General features: G+C 56.0%; 2 protein-coding genes across 4 annotated transcripts in view; one reads left to right on the top strand and one right to left on the bottom strand.

Moving 5' to 3' along the window:
* The first annotated feature begins 3,218 nt into the window (after positions 1-3,218).
* Positions 3,219-9,861, top strand: CPXM1 (carboxypeptidase X, M14 family member 1). Its single transcript, XM_039224846.1, has 14 exons — positions 3,219-3,449; positions 4,847-5,005; positions 5,208-5,317; positions 5,442-5,581; positions 5,686-5,776; positions 6,398-6,548; positions 6,633-6,721; positions 7,082-7,205; positions 7,289-7,485; positions 7,566-7,745; positions 7,829-8,126; positions 8,306-8,445; positions 9,302-9,404; positions 9,501-9,861. Exons 1-14 carry the CDS (start codon positions 3,278-3,280, stop codon positions 9,740-9,742), a joined length of 2,196 nt encoding a protein of 731 aa, XP_039080777.1. The 5' UTR covers positions 3,219-3,277; the 3' UTR covers positions 9,743-9,861.
* Positions 9,862-19,524: 9,663 nt separating this feature from the next.
* EBF4 (EBF family member 4) overlaps positions 19,525-25,981 on the bottom strand; it is a 60,919-nt gene continuing 54,462 nt past the window's right edge. For all 3 annotated transcript variants that reach the window (XM_039224948.1, XM_039224940.1, XM_039224956.1), the window contains 7 exons: positions 25,533-25,621; positions 25,324-25,389; positions 25,045-25,222; positions 24,783-24,971; positions 21,996-22,193; positions 20,548-20,623; positions 19,525-20,323 (listed from right to left, as the gene is read on the bottom strand). In XM_039224948.1, the coding sequence (XP_039080879.1) occupies positions 20,553-20,623; positions 21,996-22,193; positions 24,783-24,971; positions 25,045-25,222; positions 25,324-25,389; positions 25,533-25,621 (791 nt within the window). In that variant the 3' untranslated portion in view covers positions 19,525-20,323; positions 20,548-20,552. The remainder of the gene's footprint in view (positions 20,324-20,547; positions 20,624-21,995; positions 22,194-24,782; positions 24,972-25,044; positions 25,223-25,323; positions 25,390-25,532; positions 25,622-25,981) is intronic.

Raw genomic sequence — 25,981 nt, 5'->3', positions numbered from 1 at the left:
CCCGAAGGTAGTCACAGGTCAGAAAGGCAAGGGGTAAGAGATGAGAAGGATGAGGGAACACAGGGGACACAAGAGGTACCAGCATCCCACAGATCTGAGCCTCTGAGGGATCAGCCAGGGGTGGCTAGCATGCCCCATCGGGCCAGTTCCTTCGGGGACATGTGCCCCAGTTCGTGGTCTGCCATCTCTTTCCTACAGAAACTTGCACTGTTGGGGAGAGTCCATTTCCTCAGCCCCACTTGGTCAAGGCCTCTCTAACCTTGAAGATATTACACAGGTACTTTTTAAAAAAATGTTTATTTTTGAGAGACAGAGCATGAGCAGGGGAGGGTCAGAGAGAGAGGGAGACACAGATTCCGAAGCAGGCCCCCAGGCTCTGAGCGATCAGCACAGAGTCTGATGCAGGACTCGAACCCACTAACCGCAAGATCATGACCTGAGCTTAAGTCGGACGCCCAACCGACTGAGTCACCCAGGCTCCCTTACACAGATACTTTTAGAGCACTGACTAGTGTTGTTCTAGGTCCTGAGGTGTAGCTGTGAACATTTGGGTATAAGAAGCTCTTCTGGAGTGTGGGTTACCTGTGTTGGAGGTGGGGACCCAGGCAGTGAACACATAATAAAACAAGATAATCTCAAATAGTGTTGAGTGCCTTGAAGACAATAATAAAACGGGTGAGGGGAAAGAGTGTGTGTAGAGGATGAGGCTTGCTTTCATCAGAATGGTCAGCAAAGGCTTTTTGGAAACAGGTGATACTGAAAAGCAATCTGTAGACTGAGGAGGCAAACCTGGTGAACCAGTGCAAAGGCCCTGAGGCTGGATGGGGCCAGTGTGTTGAAGGGACTGCTAGAACGCCAGCGTGGCTGGAGGAATATGAGCCAGGAGAAGAGCCCAGGGTGATGAGAGGGGAAAGGTGTGGGTAGGGAAGAACCTTGCCATGAAGGACCTTGCAGGTGAATGCCCTAGGGGCTTAAGCCAGGAGCACTTTGACCAAATTTAAAAAATAAAAAAATTTTTTTTTAATATTTTATTTATTTCTGAGAGAGAGAGAGAGAGAGAGAGAGAGAGACAGCATGAGCAGGGGAGGGTCAGAGAGAGAGGGAGACACAGAATCCGAAACATTCTCCAGGCTCTGAGCTGTCAGCACAGAGCCTGACGCGGGGCTCGAACCCAGGAACCGGGAAATCATGACCTGAGCAGAAGTCGGACATTTAAGTGACTGAGCCACCCAGGCACCCCCCCCCATTTTTTTTTTTTAATTTTGAAAGAGAGAGAGGGAGGGAGAGAGAGAGAAAATATACAAGTGGGGGAGGGGCAGAGAGAGGGAGAGAGAATCCCAAGCATTCACTACCACCAATCCCTAGATGGGCTGGAACTCCCTAACCATGAGATCATAACCTAAGCCAAGCCAAGAGTTCAACTTTAACCCACTGCACTACCCAGATGCCCTGGAACTTGACCTGATTTAACTGTGGGTGGGAGCCTCAGAAGGTTGAGATGTCCTAGCTGGGTGGCCCCTCACACCCACCTATCAAACTTGGGTGAGGTTGGGGCCAGAGAAAGAGAAGTGGCCAGAGTGGGCTTTGGAGGAAGGGGGAGCAGCCTTCAGGGCCCGTTCAGACCCACTTCTAGCTCCTCGGGAGCCTGTGCTGACCTCCCACCCCGAGAAGCCTCAGTGTACAGTAGTGTCTTTCTGCCCCTGACTTGGCCAGCCCCACGCCTCAGGGACCCTTGGGTTCGTCGTCCTACCTTGAGTTTTTCTAATCCTCCCTCTTGCCTGGGACCTAGCAGTGCTGCCGAGGCTGGCGCTCCAAGGCAGAAGCCAGACCCCGAAGGCCCTGACCTGGTTACTCCCGCTGAGGGGTCTCTCTACCCAGTATGCTTGGGTTGGGGCAGATGCCTTGAGGGGCTTCAGGACGTGATTCTGCCGTTGGTGTTGGGTCAGTTCCAGAGGTATCGGGTGGGGGGTGGTATTTCTTTGGAGGGATCATGTGAGATCAGGCCGCCAGAATGATTTGGGATGATTCAAATTGTTTATATAGAGGCGCTGCAAACAATATTCGCTCAGGGCGGCATACACTCCAGAGGATTCCTGGCCACCTCTGGGCATCGCTTCTTAGGTGGGGATGGCTGTATCTCTGGCGGGCTCCTTGCAAAGACAAAACAGTGGCCAGAGGCGCCCAGTGGACGCATTTCCTTCCTTCTGGGAGGCGATCTGGTGTGGGGGAGTCAGAGGGGGGCTGGGGAGCGGGAATGCGAAAGGGCCTGCGCTCTGGAATCCCTGGATCGGGATGGGGGCAACCAGCCAGCAAGAGACCCCGGGCTGCTGGCCCCAGGAGGAGAATGAGGTGGGGGTGGGGAAGGCAGCAGGGAGGGCCAGAGGCGCGCGCCTCAGGCCTCGGCCCCTCCACCCACGGCCCCAACCCTCCGGGTATCGCGGCTCTCGCTCCTCTTCTCGGATTATGTAACCCCAGAACGTGGCAGCCGGGTGAGCAAAGGAGTAGGGGAGGGCAGGGGAAGGAAGAGAGAAGAGAGGCGGGGCCGGAGAAGGGGATGGCGATGGGAAGCACCGCCTCTGGCTGGGCCCCTTGTCTTTCGGAAGGATTCCTGGAGGGCTAGTCCTCCCCGCCTCACCGCCCCCGCCTCACCCCGCGCCTCAGTTTCCCCTCTTCTTTCCGTCCCATCCGCCCTGGCAGGGGGCCTCTGATTCTAGATGGATTTCCCTCTCCGGTAGTAGTTTCCTCCCCAAAGTTCTCAGCTTTGCTACCTTGGCCAAGTCAGTTGGGCGCTCTGAGCCTCAGTTTCCCAGTTGGTAAAATGAGGTTCGATTGAGAGGCCGTGTGCAAAGTGCCTGGCATGGTGTGTGATGCAAAGTAGGTGCCCACTGTGGGGCGGGCGCCTCGCAGGATTAAGTGGAATCGGGGGTGCCGAGGGGGTGTGCAGACTACAGACGGCAGCGCACCCGCGGGGCGGGTGAGCTCGGCACGGCCGGAGGGGGCGGGGCAGGGTCGGTGGGTGCGGAGACCCCAGTCCGCCGCTCCGGGGTCTGTCCAGCGAGCAACGCCCGGGCCCTGCCCTGCCTTGTCCTCCCCTCCCCTCCCCTCCCCTCCCCTCCCCTCCCGGGTCCAAGGCCCGCGGGCGTGCGGTGGGCGGGCCGGAGGCACAGGGGGCGTGCGGCCGCAGCAGGAAGGGGCGGGGGGCTCCCGAGCACCGGGCAGGAAGAGACAAATCCACCGACCGCAGCGGGGCCCGCGCATCCGCACCTTTGACTCAGCCATGTGGGGTCTCCTGCTCGCCTTGGCCACCTTTGCGCCCGCCGTCGATCTAGGTCTGGGGACGCCCGGCACCTCCGTGCCGGACCTCGCGCCGCCCGCTACCACCAAGGCCCCGGTCTCGACCCTGGCCCCGAGTAGCAGCCCGGCACAGCCGCCCTCGGGGAAGGATAATGGTGAGCGCCCGGACCGAGGGCCCGCTTCTCGGGCTAGTCGGTTACCCTACCCCGGCCCACTGTGCCGACCCTTCTCCGACTCCCCGAAACACACACACACACACACACACACACACGCACGCACGCACACGCACTCACGCTCACACACTCCCTGCCTGGAGCTTGTGTGCCGACCCTTCCCCAGCGCGCGCACGCGCGCGCGCGCGCACACACACACACACGCACAAACCCACACACTCCTCCCTTTTTCCCCTCCCTGCCCCTTGTTACGGCTGCTGACTCAGCAGCCTCAGTTCCCGGCCAGACCGAGTCAGCGGTCCTGGGACTGGAGGCAGTAAGATGCTGCCTCTTCCAGCCCCAAACCTTCCCTTTTCACAGATGAGGAAACTGAGACCAGAGCCAGGAGAAGGGGAGAAAAGAGGGATGGACAAAAGCACCAGACTAAATGGTGTCGAGCTAGACTTAGGACGGAGAGAACTCAAGGGCAGGGGCTGGAAGGAAAGAACGGAGCAAGGAAGGGAGCCTGCCTTTTGCTGAGGCCGCCAGGAGGAAAGGGGCACCATCAGGGGAAGGGGAGAGACGGGCAGCCTGACTTCCTGACTTTTCATTAGCGAGTAGGTAGAGGAGGAAGGCAAGCGATGGCCCTCAAGGAAGGCTTCTCAGAGGAGGCAAGTGAAACTGGGTCCTGAAGGGTGGATCTCTCTGAATTAGGAAGCGCTAAAAAGAGAGAGCAGTCAAGAAGAAACAGTAGGTGGAAAAGCATGCGTCACCTGATAGGAAAATGTCCAGCTCGTTTTAGAGGTACCTGTAGAGCCTGGGTGGGTGGGGAGCTGGTGGTATCCGCCGTGTTCCAGGCCCCGTGCTGAGGGCGAGCAGGACACGGGTCCAGCCCTGGAAAGCCTGAACCCCCGGGCAGATGTGAATCTAAGGACAGAACATCTCAGCCCAGAGGGCAGATGCAGCAATAAAAGCAGCACTGAGGCTTTGGAGCCTGAGATGGAGTCTGGAGCTAAGGAAGGCTCCTGGGCTGAAATTCAAAGAATGGGGATTAGGCAATAAGATCAAGAGTGTGGATGATATGATGGAGAGGGTCAGTCAAGGCAAAGGCCTGGAGATAAAGAACTGAAGACTCAGCTCTTTGGAGCAACCAAATAGCTCCCAGTGGCTGGGTGTAGTTCTCCGTTGGAGAGGGTCAGCATTGAGGCCGGCCAAACATGCAGTCATGACAAGAAGAAGGAGCCAAGAAAGTGGTGGGAGAGGCAGGTGGGGGGCAGACTAAGCCCACACTAAGGTCCCTGGATAGTTGAGGTGAGGGGGTGCTGCTGTGGGCTTGCATGCTTTCCTGGGCTGGCAGACCACTCCATCTGCCATTCTTCCCTGCCCTGATGTGCCTCCAGGGACCTCAGAACAGAGCGCCCGGATTCGCTTCATCAAGAAAAAGGTCATTATAAAGAAACGGAGGAAGCTAACTAGACCCAGACCGTTGGTGACTACCAGGCCTCCAGCTATCACCACCCCTGCGGGAGCCCTTGACCTCCCGGAGGAGAAGCAACCAGGTACTGCGTTCCCCCAGGGGCCCTGCCCGAACTTGCAGCCCGCGGGCCACATAGTCATGTCACTTTTGGCCCTCATGGGCATAGGCATGGCCCCAGCTTGCCTAGCACGTGGGCAAGCGTAGGCTCGGCTTCCTACCTGCCGTGACCACTCTCTCTCTCTCTCTCTCTCTGGTCCCGTTTCACTGCTCTGTCCCCGCCCCAGGCTGTCCGCCTCTGGGCTTGGAGTCCCTGCGAGTTTCAGATAGCCAGCTCGAGGCCTCCAGCAGCCAGTCCTTTGGTCTGGGACCACACCGGGGACGGCTCAACATCCAGGTCAGCAGCCCGGGCTCCAAGCAGGGCAGCCCCGAGGAACGGCTTCCCCACCCCTCCCCAGCGCCCATCTTGCCCCACCCTGGGCTGTTCACCTGGGTCTGATCGCCACATCCTGTGCCCACAGTCAGGCCTGGAGGATGGTGATCTCTATGACGGGGCCTGGTGTGCAGAGCCCCAGGATGCTGAGCCATGGCTTCAGGTGGATGCCAAGCACCCCACCCGCTTCTCGGGCATTATCACACAGGGCAGGAACTCTGTCTGGAGGTGAGGCAGGCTAGGCCAGTCCGGGAGGTCATGGGCAGACTCAGGAGGGTTGGGGTGGGGGAGTCATGAAGCCACCGATGATCTCTCCCCACCACTCCCGCCAGGTACGACTGGGTCACATCCTACAAGGTCCAGTTCAGCAATGACAGTCGGACGTGGTGGGGGAGCAAGAACCGTAGCAGTGGGATGGATGCGGTGAGCGGTCCCATGGGCGCCGGGGCCCACTGCAGGTTGACGGGCTGGGCTGGGGCTCCTGTGAGGTCAAGGAACAGATGCCCACTCAGCATCCCAGGAGAAAGGGGGTTGCTGTCAAGATGCGTGGCAGCCACCATGCAGCCGTGGGGCCAAGCTGCTTTGGAATATGCCTACCTCCTCCCCACATACTTTCTCCGCAGGGTGGGTGCCACTTCATGCTACAGCTTCCTACTGGAACCCCCTTTCCTACTGATGGGCCTCAGACCCTTGCACCGCTTCTTACCTCCCCACCACACTGGCTTTCCCATCCCATGGACCCCTTTTTATACCAGGCTACAGCGAGGGCCCTGGTCAGCTTTAGGACTGGCTGTTCCCCATTGATGTGGCCATATTGGTCTAATAAGCTGTGACCAAGCCAGAAAGCTTGGTGGCCTAGAGCTGCCCGTTGGCAGGGGGTCGGAGGGGTGGGCGGGTGGTCTGTGTTTGACAGAGAGCTCAGGGCTCCAGGCCAGACCACCAGGGTGGGTTTGGTGGTGAGCTTGAAAGCCTGAGCTCCTCCTCTGCTTCTGGGCCAGGCTGCTGGGCTTTGAGCAGTCCCACTAATGGAATTGATGCCGCCAGGTATTTCCTGCCAATTCAGACCCCGAGACGCCAGTGCTGAACCTCCTGCCTGAGCCCCAGGTGGCCCGCTTCGTTCGCCTGCTGCCCCAGACCTGGCTCCAGGGAGGCGATTCCTGCCTCCGGGCAGAGATCCTGGCCTGCCCCGTCTCAGGTGGGCAGTGAGACGAGGCCTGGATGAGCAGGGTGGAAACCTCCCCAGAGACTCCCCCTTTACCATGAATTCATTCTCCGCCAGATCCTAATGACCTGTTCCCTAAGGCGCCTGCACTGGCATCCTCTGACCCTTTGGACTTCCGGCATCACAATTACAAGGCCATGAGGAAGGTCAGACGGGAACTCCTGTGACCCAGGAGGGAGGAGCTGCCTAGCTCAGGTCCCCTTCCCACCAGGGCGGAGCCTACTGTGACTGTCCTCATGTCCCCACTCCCCCCACTGTCCTGCCCTTCTTTCTCGTTGACCCCTAAACCCCGTCCCAATTGAAAGAAGTGATGGTACTTCTCTCGTTCTAACCCTTCCTTCTGGGCTGCTATTGCTTCTCTCCTGCTCGGGGCAGTGGTGCCCCATCTGTGTGGGCCACCACTGGTGTTTGTGAGTCCTTCCGTGGCCTCATGTGGTCTGACCCTTGGGTCCAATCCTCCCGTGCCCTGTGCCATGCTATACTCTGCCCGTCCCCCTCCCCGCCAGCTGATGAAGCAGGTGAACGAGCAGTGCCCCAACATCACCCGCATCTACAGCATTGGGAAGAGCTACCAGGGCCTGAAGCTGTATGTGATGGAGATGTCGGACCACCCTGGCCAGCATGAGCTGGGTACTGGCAGGTTCTGGGCGGGGAGAGGTAGGCACAGGGAAGGGTTGTGGGCGTGCGCCGACGTCGAGCCCCTGTGTTCCCAGGAGAGCCTGAGGTGCGCTATGTGGCCGGCATGCATGGCAACGAGGCCCTGGGGCGGGAGTTGGTCCTGTTCCTGATGCAGTACCTGTGCCGTGAGTTCCTGCGAGGGGACCCGCGGGTGACCCGGCTGCTCACCGAGACACGCATTCACCTGCTGCCCTCCATGAACCCTGACGGTTATGAGACCGCCTTTCACCGGGTAGGCCACCTGGCATGAGGGCCACCCTGCCCCTTCTGCGCTGGTACCTGCTTGGCTGGAACAAGCCCCTTCCCTGGCAGGGCTCCGAGCTGGTTGGCTGGGCAGAGGGCCGCTGGAACCAGCAGGGCATTGACCTCAACCATAATTTCGCCGACCTCAACACACCACTCTGGGAAGCAGAGGATGATGGGCTAGTGCCCGACACGGTCCCCAACCATCACCTGCCACTGCCCACTTACTACACCCTGCCCAACGCCACTGTGAGTGTTCTGGGGAAGGGCCGCGGGGTCATCCGGGGGCTCTCGTCTCTGTGTGCCACCTCACCCCGCCTGACCGTGACTAGGTGGCTCCTGAAACACGGGCAGTGATCGACTGGATGCAGAGGATACCCTTTGTGCTGAGCGCCAACCTCCACGGGGGTGAGCTCGTGGTGTCCTACCCGTTCGACATGACTCGGACCCCTTGGGCTGCCCGTGAACTCACGCCCACCCCGGATGACTCTGTATTCCGCTGGCTCAGCACCGTCTATGCTGGCACTAACCGGGCCATGCAGGACTCAGACCGCCGACCCTGCCACAGCCAAGACTTCTCCTCCCACGGCAACATCATCAACGGTGCCGACTGGCACACGGTCCCCGGGAGTACGTGCCTTAGGGGAGAGCTAGCCCTGGCCCCCGAACCCTGTCCCCGTAAGACCGGCCGCTCACCCCACCCAGAACAGCGGTGCTGACTCCCGCCGGGCCGAGTCTGGCAGAGGAGGGCGCCAGGCGGGCGGGGCTCGCACCCGCCACTCAGGCTCCGGTGTCTGTGGCAACCCTAGGTATGAACGACTTCAGCTACCTGCACACCAACTGCTTTGAGGTCACCGTGGAGCTGTCCTGTGACAAGTTCCCGCACGAGAGCGAGCTGGCCCAGGAGTGGGAGAACAACAAGGATTCCCTCCTCACCTACCTGGAACAGGTAGGATCCGAGAGTCCACCCACCCCCGCCTGCTGCGGTCTGCTGTCCGTGTAGGGTGGCAGCTCCCACCAGGGGGCGCCTCCCAGTGTCCCGCTGCGCGTGCTGACTCCCAGAGGCCTTGGGTCACGCTTGGCATCAGGTGGACTTGGAGGGTCAGAGCACCGGAAGTGCAGTTTGCCGGCAGGGCGGCGTCAGACATTAGTTGGGAGGAGGAGACCCCATGGCAGTGTAGACCCGAGTCCGTGGAGCTGTCCCAGAGCTGCCTGGGGAGAGCGTTCCCAGAAAAGACCCATTATGCAAGCGCACAGGGGTGCCCTGGCCTAGACGCGTCACATCCCACAGGAACTATATCCCTTGTAATGGCCCTGTCAGTGTCGTTTCCAAGGGTCCCAGAATGACAAGCCCTATGTCAAGTGTCGCTGAACTTGGGGAAGCCCAAAGATAGGCCTTCCCACCAGGTGTTTGTAGTTCTCCTGTTCAGATGCATCAGGAGTTGTTTGTTTGTTTGTTTGTTTTTATACATAGATTTATTTTTGAGAGCGAGCGAGCATGTGTGGGAGCCGGGGAAGGGCAGAAAGAGGGGGACAGAGGATCCAAAGCAGGCTCTGTGTTGAGAGCAGAGAGCCCGATGTGGGGCTCGAACTTGCAAATTGAGATCATGGCCAGAGCCGAAATTGGATGCTTAACCGACTGAGCCACCCAGGTGCCCGCATCGGGAGCTACTTTTACCCGAGTATTGCTACCTAGGAACATAGATGTGCCGTCTTCAAGTTTGCCGTGAACAGAGCCAGACAATGAAGTGAAGGTCACATGTCACGCGGAAGGAAAAGGGTTTTGATAGCCTTTTCCCGCACAGGTGCGAATGGGCATCGCAGGAGTTGTGCGGGACAAGGACACAGAGCTTGGGATTGCCGATGCTATCATTTCTGTGGACGGGATTAACCACGATGTAACGACAGGTGTGTCGGGGAGGGGATGGCGGAGGTGTGGGCGGGCTTTAGGCAGGGTGGGAAGCAGGGTTACTGAATCCTGATCTTGCCCTTCACTCTTGTCAGCATGGGGCGGGGATTACTGGCGCCTGCTGACCCCAGGGGACTATGTGGTGACCGCCAGTGCTGAGGGCTATCACTCAGTGACGAGGAGCTGCCGGGTCACCTTTGAAGAGGGCCCAGTGCCCTGCAATTTCCACCTCACCAAGACTCCCAAACAAAGACTTCGCGAACTGCTTGCCTCTGGGGCCAAGGTGCCCCCAGACCTTCGGAGGCGGCTGGAGCGCCTGAGGGGACAGAAGAATTGACACCTCCAGGTGACACAGGCCTGGAGCCTTGGGCAGGCTGGACCTGTCGAGAACTGAAAGCGGGAGGGACAGAGCTGGGGAAGAGGTGCTGAGGCTCATTAAAGCTCCTTGGTACCTTAGGCATTCTTCCTGCGGTCTCTGTGTCCCAGATCCTGCCCCTGGGCCAGGCCTCAGCTTCCCCTCCTTCCCGATTCTATTCCGCACATGCCTCCAGGCTCGCATCAGGTGACTTCTGGAGAAATGGTGTGGAAAGAGGATCCCGCCTGGGTTCTTCTTGAACTTCAGGCTTGCCAGGGCAACTCATCAGCCAATCAGCTTCTCCAGCAGGCACCGCTGCAGTGCTCAGGCCCAGACATGCAAGGAGTCCAGGATATACAGTGGCCTCCCAGCCTCTTGGGGCTCACTGTCAAGAGAACCTTCTGGGGTTCCCTGTGGGAGCATAGATGGGATTACATACGTGGGTGTGAAATAATGCAGTGCATTTCGGTAGGGATTCAAAAGGTCAAGGATGCAACAGATACGAGGCTCTCGGAGGTTAGGTGGGAGGTGAGCCAAGGGTGGGGTATGGACAGAGAGCTCCAAGAGGGAGAGACAAGGCGAGGAAGACAGAACAGCGGGGGACATTAGAATTCGCGCCACGAGTCATCTTTGGAGAGTGTTGGTAAATGGCAAGATTTGATTCGTTTCATTCAGACTGAAGGGCAAATTATGTGTCAGCCTTGCAAGGGAAATAGCCCACGTAGGTATTTTAAGCAGAGGAAATTTTAATGCTGGATGTTGGATATAAAGGTTTGGGAAGAGCCGGATGAGAAAAAGAGAGAAAGGAGTTTTACCTAAAAATGGGGCTACGGACCATATGCAGCCACTTGCCATGATCACTTGCCGTGCCTCGAGCCTGAAGCAGAATCACTCCTTCCTTCCTTCCACTTTCTAATCTCCAACCTACCAAATCCACTGGCAAAATCTAACTGTAACTGGGGCGCCTGCCTGGCTCAGTCAGTGGAACATGCAGCTCTTGATCTCGGGGTCGTGAGTTCGAGCCCCATGTTGGGCGTAGAGATTCCGCCCAACGTTTGAAATAAAATGTTCCAAAAAATCCACCTGTACCCCAGCTTGCAAAGAAGCCCACAAAATGTAGTTTCTAGGCGCCTTGCCCCCTGCAATTCAGAGGAGAGCTTGTAAGGGCGGGGATGGGGCACTTACTAACGTGTAAATTCAACACGAAGACATCTGTGTAGCGTTCTGTCAGGTAGGCTCTTTCTAGTGTTGGCTCTTGTATTGTCTCTGTTTCTTGAGCTGTTTCTGCCTCTCCTATTTTCTTTTAATAAAATGCTTATTTATTTTGGAGAGAGACGGAGAGGGAGAGAGAAAGCATAGGGGAGGGGCAGAGGGAGACAGAAGATCTGCAATCGGTTCTGTGCTGTCAGCAGTGAGCCCGATGCAGGGCTCCAACTCACAAACAGTGGGATCATGACCTGAGCCGAAGTCAGACACTTAACTGGCAGAGCCACCCAGGCGCCCCATAAAGATTTAATTTCAAGTCATCTGTGCACCCAACGTGGGGCTTGAATCTGCAACCCCCGAGATCAAGCATGCCCCACCGACTGAGCCAGCCAGGTGCCCCGGGCATGGCTATCTTAACATGAGATAAAGTTGACTTCGGGACACAGTTACCTTTCCATGTGCATTTTGGATTTAGCAGTTTGGAGGAAGAAACAGGGCAGGCTCAGTGTTTTTTGTTTTGTTTTGGAAATTGGCTCTTGAGTATGAGAAGGGAAGCAGGCGTTGATGCCAAGACGATGTCTTGGCAAGAGACTAGAGGGTTAGGAAGACTGCCAGCCCTCCCCCTCCTCTCGGGAGCCACTGAGGGTCACCTGACCTGGGAGGTGGAGAAGGGAAACCGGGTCCATCCTGGGTGGCCCTGGCTGGGAGGGGACAGGCACAAGAAGGCGGACAGCGTGTACAGGCATCTGTCCCAACAACCTGGGGCCCTGGGTCAGCAGAGTTGGTGCAGACACCACCCATCACCTTCCAGTGAGTGACCGCTCTGGAGTCAACGGCCCTGCTCGCCATGTGTCCGCCTCTGCTACAGAGTGCTGTGGGCCTCATCTGCCCTCCCTGGGCCTCCCAGGACGCTCCCCGTGGGCCCCTCTTGAGATAGAAAGGGGGTCCTTGTACCTGAGAAGTACTGGTACCCTGAGGGCCTAGCCCCTGTTCTCTAGGTGCTGGAGATGGGGATGGTGGAGGCCCTCAGTGTCGCACCCAGAACCTTCTCACCAGCCAGCACACCCATCCCTCGACTGCAGGGGGTGTTGGCCGCTAACAGCTTGCAACTTCTCTTAAGTACTGCTCGTAGCCAAACGGGAGCCTCTTGACACTGGGGTTACACACTCCACCCCACTTTGGCAGTCTGGCCAAGACTGACTGGCACGGAGCAATTAGAGCTATCTCCTTGCCACGGAGAGGGCCCAATATGGTGACCTTCAAGCTCCAGAGCTCTGTGTTGGGATCATGTCAGACTCCGGCTGAGACATTCTTAGCTCCTTCCCCGGCTCTATCCTGCTCCCTCACTGCCTTTCTTCCAGAGAGCTCTTTCACCGGCACCCAAGGCCCCACCTCAGCTCTGTTTCAGGGGACCCCACCCAAGGGAATAAGCCTATGGCAAGTGCTAATGGCAGGGTAGCCCCGCCAGACTGGGTTTTGCTGAAGGAAGAAGAGGCCTTGCTGGGATTCTTCCTCCTTCCCTGACAGCCTCCACTCTGCCCATACACACCGCAGGCACACACACACAGGCACAAACAGCTCCCCGCGACCCCTCTTCCCCCAGCTGCTCCTGAACCGCTCCCCCGAGGAAGCGGGTTGGAAGGAACACTGTCAACCTTGAGGCTTCATCATGAGATGAAGGTTTTCGGGTGAGACCGAGAGAGGGATGTCCCTGCCTCCCTCAACAAGAGGGCAGCGAGATGGCCAGCAGGCTTGGTAACTACTCCTGGCCTGGCCTGACCCTTGGGCTCCATGCTGTGGAACGGGCCAGGGCACCATTGAGAGGCCTGCCAAGTTTGTCCCTGCTCGGCAGCCACCCCACCACATTCCGCCCGGCGGCCACAGTTTGTCTTGGCAAGGTGGCCCTCTAGGCCTCGCTCCAAGAAGGGCTTGAGGGAGCAGCCCCAGACAAACCAGCTTTCACCACAGAAGCCGACGCTGGCTGGGCTTGAGTCCACGCCAGCCCCAAAGTGGCCAGACCCTCCTCCACCCACCTGAAGGTAAACTCAGACTGCGGGTGAGTTGGGTGGATGTGTGGAGGGGAGCCAGGCTCCCAGGTGAGTGGAACCCCGAGAGAGCCATCAGGGACAGGGACCCAGGCCAGGGGGCTTTCCTGGACTCACGGGATGGCTGCCCGACTGTGGGGTGTCCCTTGGCCACAGTGCCAGATAGACAGCCCTTTGCAGCCCTGCCAGGGAGATGCATCCACACTTCCCCTGTCCGGGCGGCTCAGGAACTTCTCCCAGCTCCACCGGGAGCCCTGGCAGCCCCGTCCCCCCGCCACAGGGGCCCCCTGCACAGCCAGAGGGGCATCAGGACCCGCTTTCATTCCCAGGCTGGCAGGGGGGATGGGGAAGGAAAGGCTTTGAAGAAACAAGATGGCAGGATGCTGGGCCCCAAGGAACAACAGACCTGCTAAGGCATTTTTCCTTCCCCTTTTAAACTCTTGGCTCCTCCTCTCTCAGGGAATAAAATTACCTAAAGAATTGGCCCGCCAAAATGGTCTTGTTTCTGTTATTGTCCTGCTGAGAACCTTTCCTATACCTTTGGAGTCGGGAAGTCTCTTCCATTCTGTCTCCAATGAGGGGGGGGGGTCTGTGCACCCAGAATCCCCTTGGCAGTCCTCGCAGCTCTAAACCCAAACCACCCTGTCCACCCAGGGCTGCCACTCCACTCGCCTCAGCAAGGCAGGGAGGTTTGGACCCCTTTCCCTTTGGAAAGTAAGTGGAGGCAGGGTCTCTGGACAGAAGGCCCATGAATGCTCTTCTGGAATTCCAATCAAGGGGATCCAAAGCCAAGAGTCTAGCTGGGGGGAGAATGACTTAGTGAGACATTAATTCACATTTGGTCTTTTGTGTTTGCGGCCCTGCTCCCAGAGGGTGGCGTGGCAGAGTAATGGACCCCAGGCCTTGGCGTTTTATTTCCCACAAGCCCATCTTCCCGAGAAATGGGGGAGGTGAGGGCCAAGGAAAGCCTTCTGGGAGAGTAGTGGAGAGAGAGAGAGAGAGATGAAAAGAGAGATTGAGATTGAAATGGAAAGAGAGAGATTGAGGGAGAGAGGGAATGGACTACCTATTAACAAATGATCTCTCCTGGGTAAAAGATGGGAGTTTACCATCAAACGCATAAGTAGACAGTTAATGCAATAGCTTAACATGAGACAGACAATGAATGCAATTCAGCATGTCAACAAACTAATGGAGAAAGTCATGTGCTTATCTCAAGATATGCAGAAAAGCATTCAGTAAAATAAAATAATTAATTTAAATAATTTTTAAAAACTTTTGAAAGAAAATCAGGATTAAAAGGATAATCAATAAAACCAAACATGATATTAATGGTGAAAAGTCGCAAGTTTGCCTTTTGAGATCAGGAACAAAACAAAGGTGTCCACTATTACTCCTTTTATTCAGCAGCGAATTAAGGTGTTCAACTAGTGCATTTAGGGAAGAAAAGGAAATAAGGATTGGAAATGAAGGCGCTAAGAAAATCCAAGATAATCTATGGATGAAGTATTACTATACATGAGTTTAGCAAGGTTTCTGGGTATAAGGTTATTATTCAAAAATCAATTGTATGCACACAATAAACTGACATTAAGAAATGTTATTTATAGGGGCGCCTGGGTGGCTCAGTCGGTTAAGCGTCCGACTTCAGCTCAGGTCATGATCTCACAGTCGGTGGGTTCCAACCCTACGTTGGGCTCTGCAGTGACAGCTCAGAGCCTGGAGGCTGCTTCAGATTCTGTGTCTCCCTCTCTCTCTGCCCCTTCCTTGTTCACACTCTCTCTCTCAAAAATAAAATAAAAATATAAAAAAATTTTAAAAATACTAAAATAACAAAAAATGTTATTTATAGTAGCATAAAGTAATCAAATACTGAGGAATAAATGAAAGATGTATAATACAGAGGCCTATAATATACTATTAAGAGGAGTTTTAAAAGATAGAAATAAGTGAAGGAATATACAATATCCATGGATTGAAATACTCAATATATCAAAGGCATTAGTTCTCCATTAACTGCTCTGTAAATTTACAGATGCAATGCCAAGGAAAATTCAACAGGTTTTCGAAAAGCAGAAATTAATAAACTGATTATAACATTAATATGGAAATGCAAAGGACCAAGTGTGGCCAAGATAATCATGAAGAACTAAGTTGGACAATTTGCCATACTAGATATCAAAATTTACTATAAATATAATGTAATGAAGATAGTGTGGTACTGGTGTAAATATAAACAAAAAGACCAGTGGATCAGAGTAGAGAATCCAGAACAGACCCATGCATATATGGACATTTGATTCATGATAAAAATGCCACTGTGGTGCAGTGGCTAAAAGTTGGTCATTTCAATAAATGGAGCTGAGCCAATTGACTATCCATACAAAAATAATTAAACTTGACTCCTAGCTCATATCATACACAAAAATATCTTATTGATTTGGGGGTAGGCAAAGATTTCTTTCTTTTTTTTTTTTAATGTTTTATTTATTTCTAGGAGAGAGAGAGAGAGAGAGAGACAGCATGAGCAGGAGAGAGAGAGAGACAGCATGAGCAGGGGAAGGTCAGAGAGAGAGGGAGTCACAGACTGAAACAGGCTCCAGGTTCTGAGCCGGCAGTCAGCACAGAGCCCGACACGGGGCCTGAACCCACGAACCGCGAGATCATGACCTAAGCGAAAGTCGGACGCTTAACCGACTAAGCCACCCAGGCACCCTGGAAAAGATTTCTTAAAAGGATACAAGAACTAGGGACACCTACGTGGCTCAGTCAGTTGAGCATCCAACTCTTTTTTTTTTTTTTTTCTCTCCAGTGTTTATTTGAGAGGTGGGGAGGAGCAGAGAGAGAGGGAGAGAGAGAATCCCAAGCAGGCTCTGCACTGTCAGCACATAGCCCCACCCAGGGCTTAATCCCATGAACCATGAGATCAAGCCCTGAGTCGGGTTTCATGCTGAGTATGGAGCCTGCTTAAGATTCTCGGGGCGCCTGGGTGGCTTAGTCGGTTAAGTGTCCGACTTTCGCTTAGGTGATGATCTCGCGGTTCGTGGGTTCGAGCCCCGCGTCGGGCTCTTTGCTGACTGCCAGCTCAGAGCCTCGAGGCTGTTTCAGAGTCTGTGCCTCCCTCTCTCTCTGACCCTCCCCTGTTCACTCTGTCTCTCTCTCTCTCCTAGAAATAAATAAAAATATTTTTTAAAAAATAAAGATTCTCGGGGCGCCTGGGTGGCTTAGTCGGTTAAACGTCCGACTTTCGCTTAGGTCATGATCTCGCGGCTCGTGGGTTCGAGCCCCGCGTCGGGCTATGTGCTGACTGCCAGCTCAGAACCTGGAGCCTGTTTCAGTCTGTGACTCCCTCTCTCTCTGACCCTCCCCTGCTCACGCTGTCTCTCTCTCTCCTAGAAATAAATAAAAAAACATTTAAAAAAATTAAAAAAAATAAAAATAAAAGTAAAGATTCTCTTTCTCTCTCTCTCTCTCTCTCTCTCCCCCCCTCTTTCTCCCTCTCTCTCTCTCTCTCTCTGCCCCTCCCCAGTTCATGTTTCATGCTCTCTCTCTCTAAAAAAAAAAACAAAAAAAACCCACCAAAAAACAACCACAAAGAAAAGATTGATAACTTACGCTACATTCAGTTAAGAAGTTCTGGTCATTAAAAATCTCACAAAGAGGGGTGTCTGGCTGGGTCTGTTGGAAGAGCATGAGACTCTTGATCTTGGGGTTGTGAGTTCGAGCCCCACATTGAGTGTAGAGATTCCTTAAAAAAATAAAATCTTTAAAAAAATAATAGTAAAATAAAATTGATCATGCAGTGGGAAAACAGACCTTAGAGAGGTCTTACAGAGTAACTTAGAGGTTTCTCTGGCAAAAGTCTAGTCCATCTTCAAGGGCACAAAGCTTTATTGTTTTAGCTTTCACATTTGGATCCAGAAGCCACCTAGAATTGACTTTTGTGTATGGTGTGAGGCAGAGATCAAGTTTAATTTTTTTCACGTGAATATCCAATGGACTCCATGTCATTTATTGAAAAGACTATCTTTTCCCCAGTGCATGGCACTTCTCATTTTTCTGGGTGATTTTTCTTTCTGGAAGAAGAACGGCCCCACCACTATAGGTACAGGTGGGGAGAAGGGCATTTTGCAACAGTCAGGAATAGGGCTGGTCAAAGTTGCTGCCTCGCTTCGCTTGAGTCAGGGAAGCCTGTCCACAGTGGGTCCTGTCTGAGCTAAATGCAGCCCTAAAGGTTGTCGGACCCACAAGGTAGGATGTAGAACACAGCAGCCGGGTTCTGCCAGGAAATAGAGGTGGCATGAAGGCAGAGAACTTTCTGGAGATGCTCCTTCTCTAAGGGGCTAGCAGCAGGGGCTGTTGGTGGCTTGCCCGTATCCCTTCTGATTTATAGTTGGGTTTCACCTGTTCGCAACATCCTACAGTCAAAGCCTAACTGGGGGGTTTTCTGTGCAGGTGGGAAGACAGGCCAGAGGTGCCCGAAGGTAACCTCCTGGGAGCAGGCCTCAGGCAATTGCACAGAAGGGCTAACAGATCAATGTCCCAGACTCTGCCACTCAGGTGGGAAAGCTCTGAGGTGTGTTCTACACTGTCTTCCAGAATTCTCCAGCAGGGAACTTGTCTTAGGCTCTGCTTCTAGGGGAGCCCAAACTAAGACATGTGGGAAAGAACATTATATTAGCTGGGGGCCGCCATAACAAAATGCCATAGACTGAGTGGCTTAAACAACAGAAATATATTTTCTCATAGTTCTGCAAGTTAGAAGTCCCAGATAAAGGGGTCAGCTGATTTTCATTCCTGGAGAGGACTCCCTTTGTGGCTTGTGGGTGGATACCTCACTGTGTCCTTACCTGGTGGAGAGAGAACTCTGGAGTCTCTTCCTCTTCGTACAAGGACGCCAATTCTCTCAGGTTAGGGCTCCACTTAAAACCTTATTTAACCTTGGGGCGCCTGGGTGGCTTAGTCGGTTAAGCGTCCGACTTTCGCTTAGGTCATGATCTCGTGGTTCGTGGGTTCGAGGCCCGCGTCGGGCTCTGTGCTGACTGCCAGCTCAGAGCCTGGAGCCTGTTTCAGAGTCTGTGACTCCCTCTCTCTCTGACCCTCCCCTGCTCACACTGTCTCTCTCTCTCTCTCTCTCTCTCTCTCCTAGAAATAAATAAAAAACATTAAAAAAAAAAAACCTTATTTAACCTTAATCACTTCCTTAAAGGCCCTACCTACAAATGCATCAGTGGAAGGAGGGATTAGGGCTTCAGTGTATGAACTTTGGAAGGACACAATTCAGTCCAAGGCAAAAAGCATCATTGATTTAGAACTGCCTCCTACAGATGAGGGAGTGGGCAGTGTGTGACTTGGATGGTGGCCTGAGCACAGTGTTGAGATCTTTGAGGCCAGATAACACATGTCATTTTTATCAACCACGGACCCAGAGTGTGACCACTATCCAGATGCCACCTTTGTCCCGTGCAGATTACAGTTCTGCAGGTGTCCAGCCTGCGAGGGTCCCGGGGCAGTGAGAGCTGCTCAGAGTCTGATTGGAGCAGGGTGTAGGCTGGCAGGCTTTGGGTTCTGCAAACACGGGCTGGGGGCAGGAAGTGAGGGGGAGGCCAGGTGAGCACTGCGATGACCAGAGGGCTACCCCTGTCGTGGGCCCCATGTGAGATGAATCCCAGCTATTGGCCAAGAACACAAGAGGAGGGAGTGAATGAAGGTCTCTGAATGCCACGGGCATCCCATCTGCCTTAGCGAGTGTTTGTCCAGAAGACTGCAGGGGGTGGGCCCACAGGCTGGGGAAGGGCAGACTTTCTAGAGGCCAGAGCCAAGGACAACCATGAAGAGAGTAAGGCCTGAGGCCTGGAGCTGGATGCTGGGATCCACACAGCATCAGATAGCTAGACCTTTGGGATCTAGGGGACACATCTCAGGGAATGGCGGGAATTCATCCTAGGAGGGGTAGATGAGCCTGGCAATCTTCCTGATTTACTATCCCTCCTCCCAGACTCTGAGATAGGAGAGCCAAGGGTGCCTAGGCTTGGGGAAGGGGGTGGTGGGGACTTGCTCAAATACTCAACTTCAGGACCAAAAGCCGCCCTACCCTGCCCTTTCCCCCATGAGGCCCTGAACCCTCCATTCACAATGAGTCTCACTCCTGACCTTGGTACAACGGACCCGTGTTTGGGTTGCTCTGTTCTGGTTCCCAGGAAGCCCTCTGACAACCCCTGCCTTGGTACTGGCCAGACAGCTGGGGGGATACTGAGTCTTCACTGGCCAGACTACGCTCCTCGCCTAAGCTCTTGGGGCGGAGCCCATGTCCTAAGTCCTCAGGCCCGTTAGCCTGCCCCCCACCCCCACCAACAAGAGCTGAGTGCAGACATGGGTTGCCCAGTTGAACTCTGGGGCTGTTGAAAAAGCCCAAGGTTCAAGAAGGCTGCACAGGGGCACGGTTGGCAGGGTGGGGTGGGGGGCGTGGGGGGCCAGGAGAGCTGCACAACCACTGAGAAAAGCAGACCCACGCCAAGGAAGCAGGCAAGAGAGGCCGGGCGGCCACCTGCATCTGTGTTTATTGTTCTGTTTTCTCCAACCTCAGCAGAGCAGAATATGAGGCCGGTGGTCGCTAGGCCCATTCCATGGTGCTAGGGGGCCAGCCAGAGTCATGTGTGTGTGGGGCCAGAGTCCACGGGATAGCCGCTGGGAGGAAGACCCACATTCGGGGGCCTTGGCACTCCCTCTTCTGCACGCTCGATGCCGAAAGCCCCCAGTGGGATTTGTAATGTGGCAAGCATGAGTGTGCAGGCCTCAGAGGGGGCAGCCGCGGGGTAGGGGGGGCAAGCAGCCATTGTGAGCTCCATGGGAGCCTGGGCAGGCCTCCTGAGGCTGCCGGGCACCACCCTGTGCCCCGGAGAGAAGTTGGGATGCTGGGCCCGTTGTGATGGGTCAGACACAAACAGGACCTCTCCCTGAGCTGTCTTCTTTCCCACAGTCCCCACCCCCTGCGCCTGCCACCTGATGGTCTGGTCTGCACAAGGTCCATCTCTTCCAGAGAAACCGACCCAGTAAGGCCCAGCATCCCAGTGCCTCGGGATGCTCTCCTGCCAAGAGCGTCAGCACAGTGCCAGGGCTTCAACCGGCCCCATGAACGGGAGGTGAGAGAAGCCCGTGGGGCCGGAGGCCTGAAGCACAGGGAGGCCTGTTCCGGCCCCTGGGTTGACGTCTGCCCGAAGCCCAGGTTCTGCATCTGTCTGCCATCCGGGACATGAGCGTGACTCCCAGAGGGACCTCCAGTCCGGGCTCGGTGGGGGCAACACCTGCAGACCTAGAGGGGAGAGGGAGAGAAGAAGGTGCTGGAGAAAGGCTGGCTGCCAGGGGATCGGAAACCACATCTCTCCACCTGTTCAGCTTCGGCCACTGGGGTGGGGCTGTGTGGCCCCGATAGCTGTCTAGATGGGCCCTGGAAGGGGGAGACTCGGACCCCAGGTCTTTTGGACACAGAGTCTATCTAGGGCCAAAAGAGGAAGCAAGACGGAGCCAGAGACCTACCGTGATTAGGAGTAGGCCAGGCCCTGAAGCCCCCGGGCTGAAGAGTGGAACTTGTCGGAATCTTCAAAAGGCTGGTCTGTCATAAGCAAAGAGAATTGTAAACTCTGTGTGGCCTGGGCGCCGTATCTGCCTGTGTGCCTCTGGGCAGGGGACAGCATGTAGGACATCAGCGCTTTCTGAGGGCAGAGCTGTGGGGAGCCTCGGAGGGATTTGGTAGCTCCTAGTCCTGGCCTGGGGTCAGCACTGCAGACGGGTGCAGCCCAAGCCCCCCGCTTGCCTAACTTCCTCAATCCAAAGAGAGGACTCTGGGCTCCTCTTCCCAGCCCTGCTTCCTCCAGAGTGCCAGCTCAGGAACGAAGTCAGCCTCCTGGATCACTGACCCCTAATATGCCCACAAAATTCATCACTTCTGTCACCCTCTCCCCTGCCTAACCCCCTGCCCTCTGCGTTCTCTCTGCTAATAGGAGACACCAGTGGCCCTCTGCTCCCCAACCCTCGCATTTTAAGCTCCAGTCACACTTAGGTTAAGACAAATTATCTAGAGGCGCCTGGGTGGCTCAGTTGGCTAGGCGTCCAACTCTTGACTTCAGCTCGGGTTATGATCTCATGGTTCGTGAGTTCGAGCCCTGAGTCTGGCTCTGTGCTATCAGCGTGGAGCCTGCTTGAGATTCTTTTCTCCTCTTTCTGCCCCTCCCCAGCTTGTGTGTGCTCTCTCTCTCTCCCAAAGTAAACTTAAAAAGTCTGTGCCCTTTGAAATCATCCTAGAGCATTATCTTATGAGCCTATGCTAAAGGTCATCTGATTCTAGGGACTATGACTCTTCCTAACTCACTATACACTACTGGTTAGGGCCCAGGCATTGTTAAGTTGGATGTGGACTTGAAGGAGATTGAAACATGACAGTTGACAACCATTTCACAAATGGCACGTGGGAGGGGTGACATAGTCTCAATTCTACATCTGTAAAATGGGGCAGGGGAAGGCTGGGCCAAACCATATTTAAGGTCAGTCCCCTTCCGTCCCACCAGTGACCCAGTTTCTCCCAGTGGTGTGTGCTCTCCTCTCGTGGACACCGGGAGACCTAGGTCAAAGGCTTGAGCGCGTGGGGGTTTTCTCCGGTGCTGAGTGTTGGGTCCTTTGTTCTGGGCTCAACCGGGTGGGGGGGAATGGGAGTGGTTTCCAGACCTTTCTAACTGTGAGATTCGAGTCTTCTCATTGACCACTTGGCCAATTGACGGTAATCAGAGTGGTGACCACCCCAAGCTATGAGGCCCAGGGAAGTGGGTTCCCTATGGGCCTCCGGGGACCCCTGGAGAGCTCCCTTCTCCACGCGCTCCAGGGAAAACTGGCCCACCAGCATGAGGCTCTGCTGAGATGTGGATGGAGTGAGCCCCCGAAATCCCCCCGCTGCTGCACTAGGCCATAGTGGGGCAGCATGGACCACCCACCTGGAAGCCCCTCTCCGTGGGCTCTGGGGCAGGCCTGGGGCGGGGAGCTGGATGGGCGCAGCACGGGGGCGAAGGCGCTCCTCTGTTTGACAGCGGAGATCATGTTGACAGGCGAGAAGGAGAAGACGCTGGTGGTGGGGGCAGCGGCCGGGAGGGACATGGAGGAGGCAGCGGCCAGCGGGGGGCTAGAGGGCATGACTCCGGGGCGGGGCGGGGAGGGGCAGGCGCAGCAGGGAAGGTGGTGGGAGACACAACAGGGAGATAGCACCAGAGTGAGCAGCTCGGTTGGGGCATGGGCCGTGGGCCCCACGTGGGCTGCTGACCCAGGCACCAGGCTCAGACCTTACTGGGGGGCTGTGAGGGTCGTGGGGAGACCAGTATAGGGCAGGGTCTGAAGGTAGGCTAGGTGTCTCTGGGGTCCTGGGCTAACACTCGCCTCTCTGGGGGTTCTAGAGATCTCTTCTCGGGGCTGTAAATGACAGGGCCAGACTAGGTTAAAATAAAAGCAAAACCAGCACACTCGACAACATCAAGTATTGGGAGGCGCCCCCAAAGATGAATGAGGAGGAAGAGGTGGAATAGAATAGGTCAGGGTTCCTGCTAAAAGCCACTGGGATTCTGAGATGCTAAGAAACACTCATGGACGTTGGGGTACCAAGGTTAGAGTCAAAGATCCAGGTTCACAGCAGAGCTGGGACAACTGTCAGGGATGAAGTTTGGAGGTACACACAGGTTCCTGTTACACGGCTCCTCTGCCCAGGATCTCAGCTCACAATTTAAGCTAACTTTCTCTACACACATTTCCCTTACCAACCCCTCCCGCTGCCCCCACAAGACACTTTGTTCTCTTTCGACTTAAGGCAAGTCCTTGTCATCTCCGGCCTGGGGCCTGGAGGCCTGCTATATCCCCCTCCTCCAACGAGTCAATTTTAAACAAAAACACAGAGATCCACATCCTTGGATCTTCTGGTTCTCAACCTCCTGGCCATCCAGGGCCGTGGCCTGTTCACCTGGGAATAGCCCAGGAGCCTCCTGCACACAGGCTTTGTCTGCCCCTCCTTTCTGCAGCCTCCTCTCCTGGAGGTTCATCTCTGGTACCCCTTTCTACATCCTCATCTGAACTTGACTCCCTGCCTCTCCCTTCTGAACACCAATAAGGCTGTGATTTGAGTGTTGTCCAAGCGGCTGGCATGGGGTTGGGGTGGGGGCTTCCTGAAAGAAACCAATAGCTTGAGAAGGCTGCCTGTAGCATCTGAGCACGCCTCCACTCCCCTTTTGATAAAGTGATGCCTGCCGCTGTTCCAAATGGATCACCATCTCTGTAAGACAACGCTCACTGCTGGCTGATGAGGCCCATGAGCTCCACGGAGGGCCTGAGATGAATGCCAAAAAACGTACTGTACCTCTCAAGGCTGGGAGCTTACAGCCACATATTGTGGTCTGGGTAGTACTGGGATCTGTGGGTCAAACTGGGAGTTGCTGGTGGCCAAAGCAGAAGACCAAGGCGGGGCCCAAGCAGACAGCCCCCAGACCGTCTGGCCGGGGCAGTTCTGGATGTCATTCCAGGCACGTCCTGGCACACTCAATGAAATACTCCCCAGAGCTGTGCCACATGGCACTGGGAGTGGATGGGGACATGGGTTAGCACTGGTCACCAGATGGGACCCACCCTTAGGCAAGTCCCCAGCTAATACCGGAAGCAGAGGTTAAGCGGCTCTAGAATTCTTGATCCTCTGGCTGATTGGAGGGAAACCCATATGGGGTGGCTTCTGCCCACGGGGCCAGGGTCCCCACTGCTGACTGCACTGTGAGTATGGTGGAGGGGAAGGGCCGGTGTTCCAGATCTCACCAATCTAAAATTCAAAGGACACTCAGAGCATTGTAAGAATGCTGTCCCAGATCTGAAGGAAGTGGGAGAGGTGGAGCCTGGCCTGAGCAGAGAGCCAGGAAAGACAGGGGTCTTAATAGGGACAGCAGAGGTTCATAGCCTGTGTAAACACAGGCATATGGGGCTCGGGTCCCAGAAGCTGAGCCCAGGCCACAAGGGGAGTCAGGCTCAAACCCACAGCCAGAAAAAGTAGTACCAGGATGGGAAATCATACACTCTTTCTAAATTGTGTCTGGGCACTTCATGCACGTGGCACATTTAGATCTGAGAACAGACCCTTAGCAGGGGTGATACTGATCCCATTTTACAGAGAGGAAACAAGTTGAAAGAAATGAGGTAGCCTGTTGAATGTCAGACAGCTCCTGATTTGGGCTTTCAAACCCTGTATCCATCTGTCTGACCACACAATTCGCCTACTCTTCTCAACAGGATTGCAGGGAGCCTCCTCTGACCCCTCCTCTGACCCCTGGGAACCCCAGAGGACAGCTAGAAGCCCATTTTGGTTGAGCCATTAGTTCCCTAGGACCTCCGGCAGGGGGCGCCAGCCTCCCCCCAAAGTCCCGGTATAAGGTGGAAAGGTGGCAGTCCGCCAGGTTTCAGCTGGATGTCCTTACCATCCCCCCCGCCCCGGTAAAGCCCCTTTCAGGAGGAGGGGAGGGCTAGAAGCGATGTGTGTAACTGGAATCCGCAAAGAATAAAGGTGTGAGAACTGCCCCGGGCCCTGTGCAGCCAAGGGGTGGGGTCGAGGGGCAGGCGTCCCACTGCAGAAACAAGTCACACGCAGAGACTGCTGGCCTGGCTCACAAGGACCGACAGTCGCCGGAAAATCCTCACCCCCCCTGGGGATGGGAGGGGGCAGGGCTGAGCCCCATGCAGCTCCCCGGGCAGGGGACACTCACTGGCGAAGGGTGAGGTGGCCGTGGAGCCATTGAGGAAGCTAGGGGATCCGGGCACTCCGAGGCCGGCCACGCCCGGCGCCCCGTAGCTGCCGAGGCCAGAGCCGAGGCCGCTGCCATAGCTGCTCTGCTGCGAGCCGGGGCTGGGCGCGAACCCGCGCGGGGACGCGCTGCTGCAGCTGCGCGCGTAGCCTGCGAGAGAGGACTGTCAGCGGCGCCGCGCGGACGGGGGCCCCGGGCCGCGCTCAGGGGCGGCGGGACGCACCCGGCTCCGGGCCCGGCGTGGCGTCCCCGACGGCGATGGCCAGCGGGCTGCTGAAGGCGTTGATGCCCACGACGGCGGGGTGTGGGTGGCTCGGGGCCAGGGGTCCGAGCGGCGCGGGCGCGCGGGGGGCGCTGTACAGAGCCTCGGCCACGTCCGCCGCGCGCTTCAGGAGGAGCTCCTGCGAAGACAAGAGCGGGGCACGGCCGGGGCAGCCGCAGGCGCCGGGAGGGGGACAGTCCCTGGCCTGGCGGCGCGAGGAGGCGGGCGGAAGCGCCATACCTGGTTACTGCTGGGCACTCCGTACAGGGCCTCCGCCAAGTCGGCCGCCCGCTTCAACAGCACCTCCTGGGGGCGGGGGAGGAGACAGCCGGACGGAGGGACAGCCCCGCGGAGCGGCGGAGGGGCGGGGCGTCCCCTCCGCCCACCCACTCCCGCCCCTGGGGCCGCAGGACACTCCGGTCCCGGGTCTGCTGCGCCCCGCTGCGTACCTTGGGCAGCCTCTCAGGATCTCCGGGGTGTCTGGGGATGGCTTTCTGTAGCCTCTGGAATCCGTAGTCAATGGTGGGCTCATTCAGGGCTGGGGAGAGGGGCAGCGTTTGGAGGACCCCCTTCCAGCGCCCGCCGCAGGACCAAGCCCACCAGCAACTAGCCCGGGACCCTCGGTGCAGACCCCCTCCTCTCCACGAGCCCGGCTTAAACCCCTCGTAATACTCCGGGCACACGGGTCGGCGAGGTTCGGTTCGCGGAGTTTCCTCAGTTCCTTCCTTTGCTCATTCATTCAACAAATATTTACTGAGCCGGGCCCCGTGCCAGTGCTTGGCATTAACACACAAGCACTCTACCATCCATCTGTGATTCGAAAAAAGGCATGTTCGTAATAGCTTCTACAGGGGCAGGACTAGAGGGAGAGTTTTCTGTCTCCATTATCAGGAGTAAC

The sequence above is a fragment of the Hyaena hyaena genome, unplaced genomic scaffold (assembly GCF_003009895.1).
Source record: "Hyaena hyaena isolate Hyena2069 unplaced genomic scaffold, ASM300989v1 scaffold_16, whole genome shotgun sequence".
Classification (NCBI taxonomy): Eukaryota; Metazoa; Chordata; class Mammalia; order Carnivora; family Hyaenidae; genus Hyaena; species Hyaena hyaena.
Note: the sequence above shows the minus strand (reverse complement) of the source record. Positions and strands in the feature narration are given on the sequence as shown.

Excerpts from the sequence above, each read along its gene's own strand:
- CPXM1 (XM_039224846.1), top strand. The coding sequence starts at position 3,278 with ATGTGGGGTCTCCTGCTCGCCTTGGCCACCTTTGCGCCCGCCGTCGAT. Across the intron at positions 3,450-4,846 it reads GCCCTCGGGGAAGGATAATG|GGACCTCAGAACAGAGCGCC; the intron begins GTGAGCGCCCGG and ends ATGTGCCTCCAG. Across the intron at positions 5,582-5,685 it reads GGCAGGAACTCTGTCTGGAG|GTACGACTGGGTCACATCCT; the intron begins GTGAGGCAGGCT and ends CACTCCCGCCAG.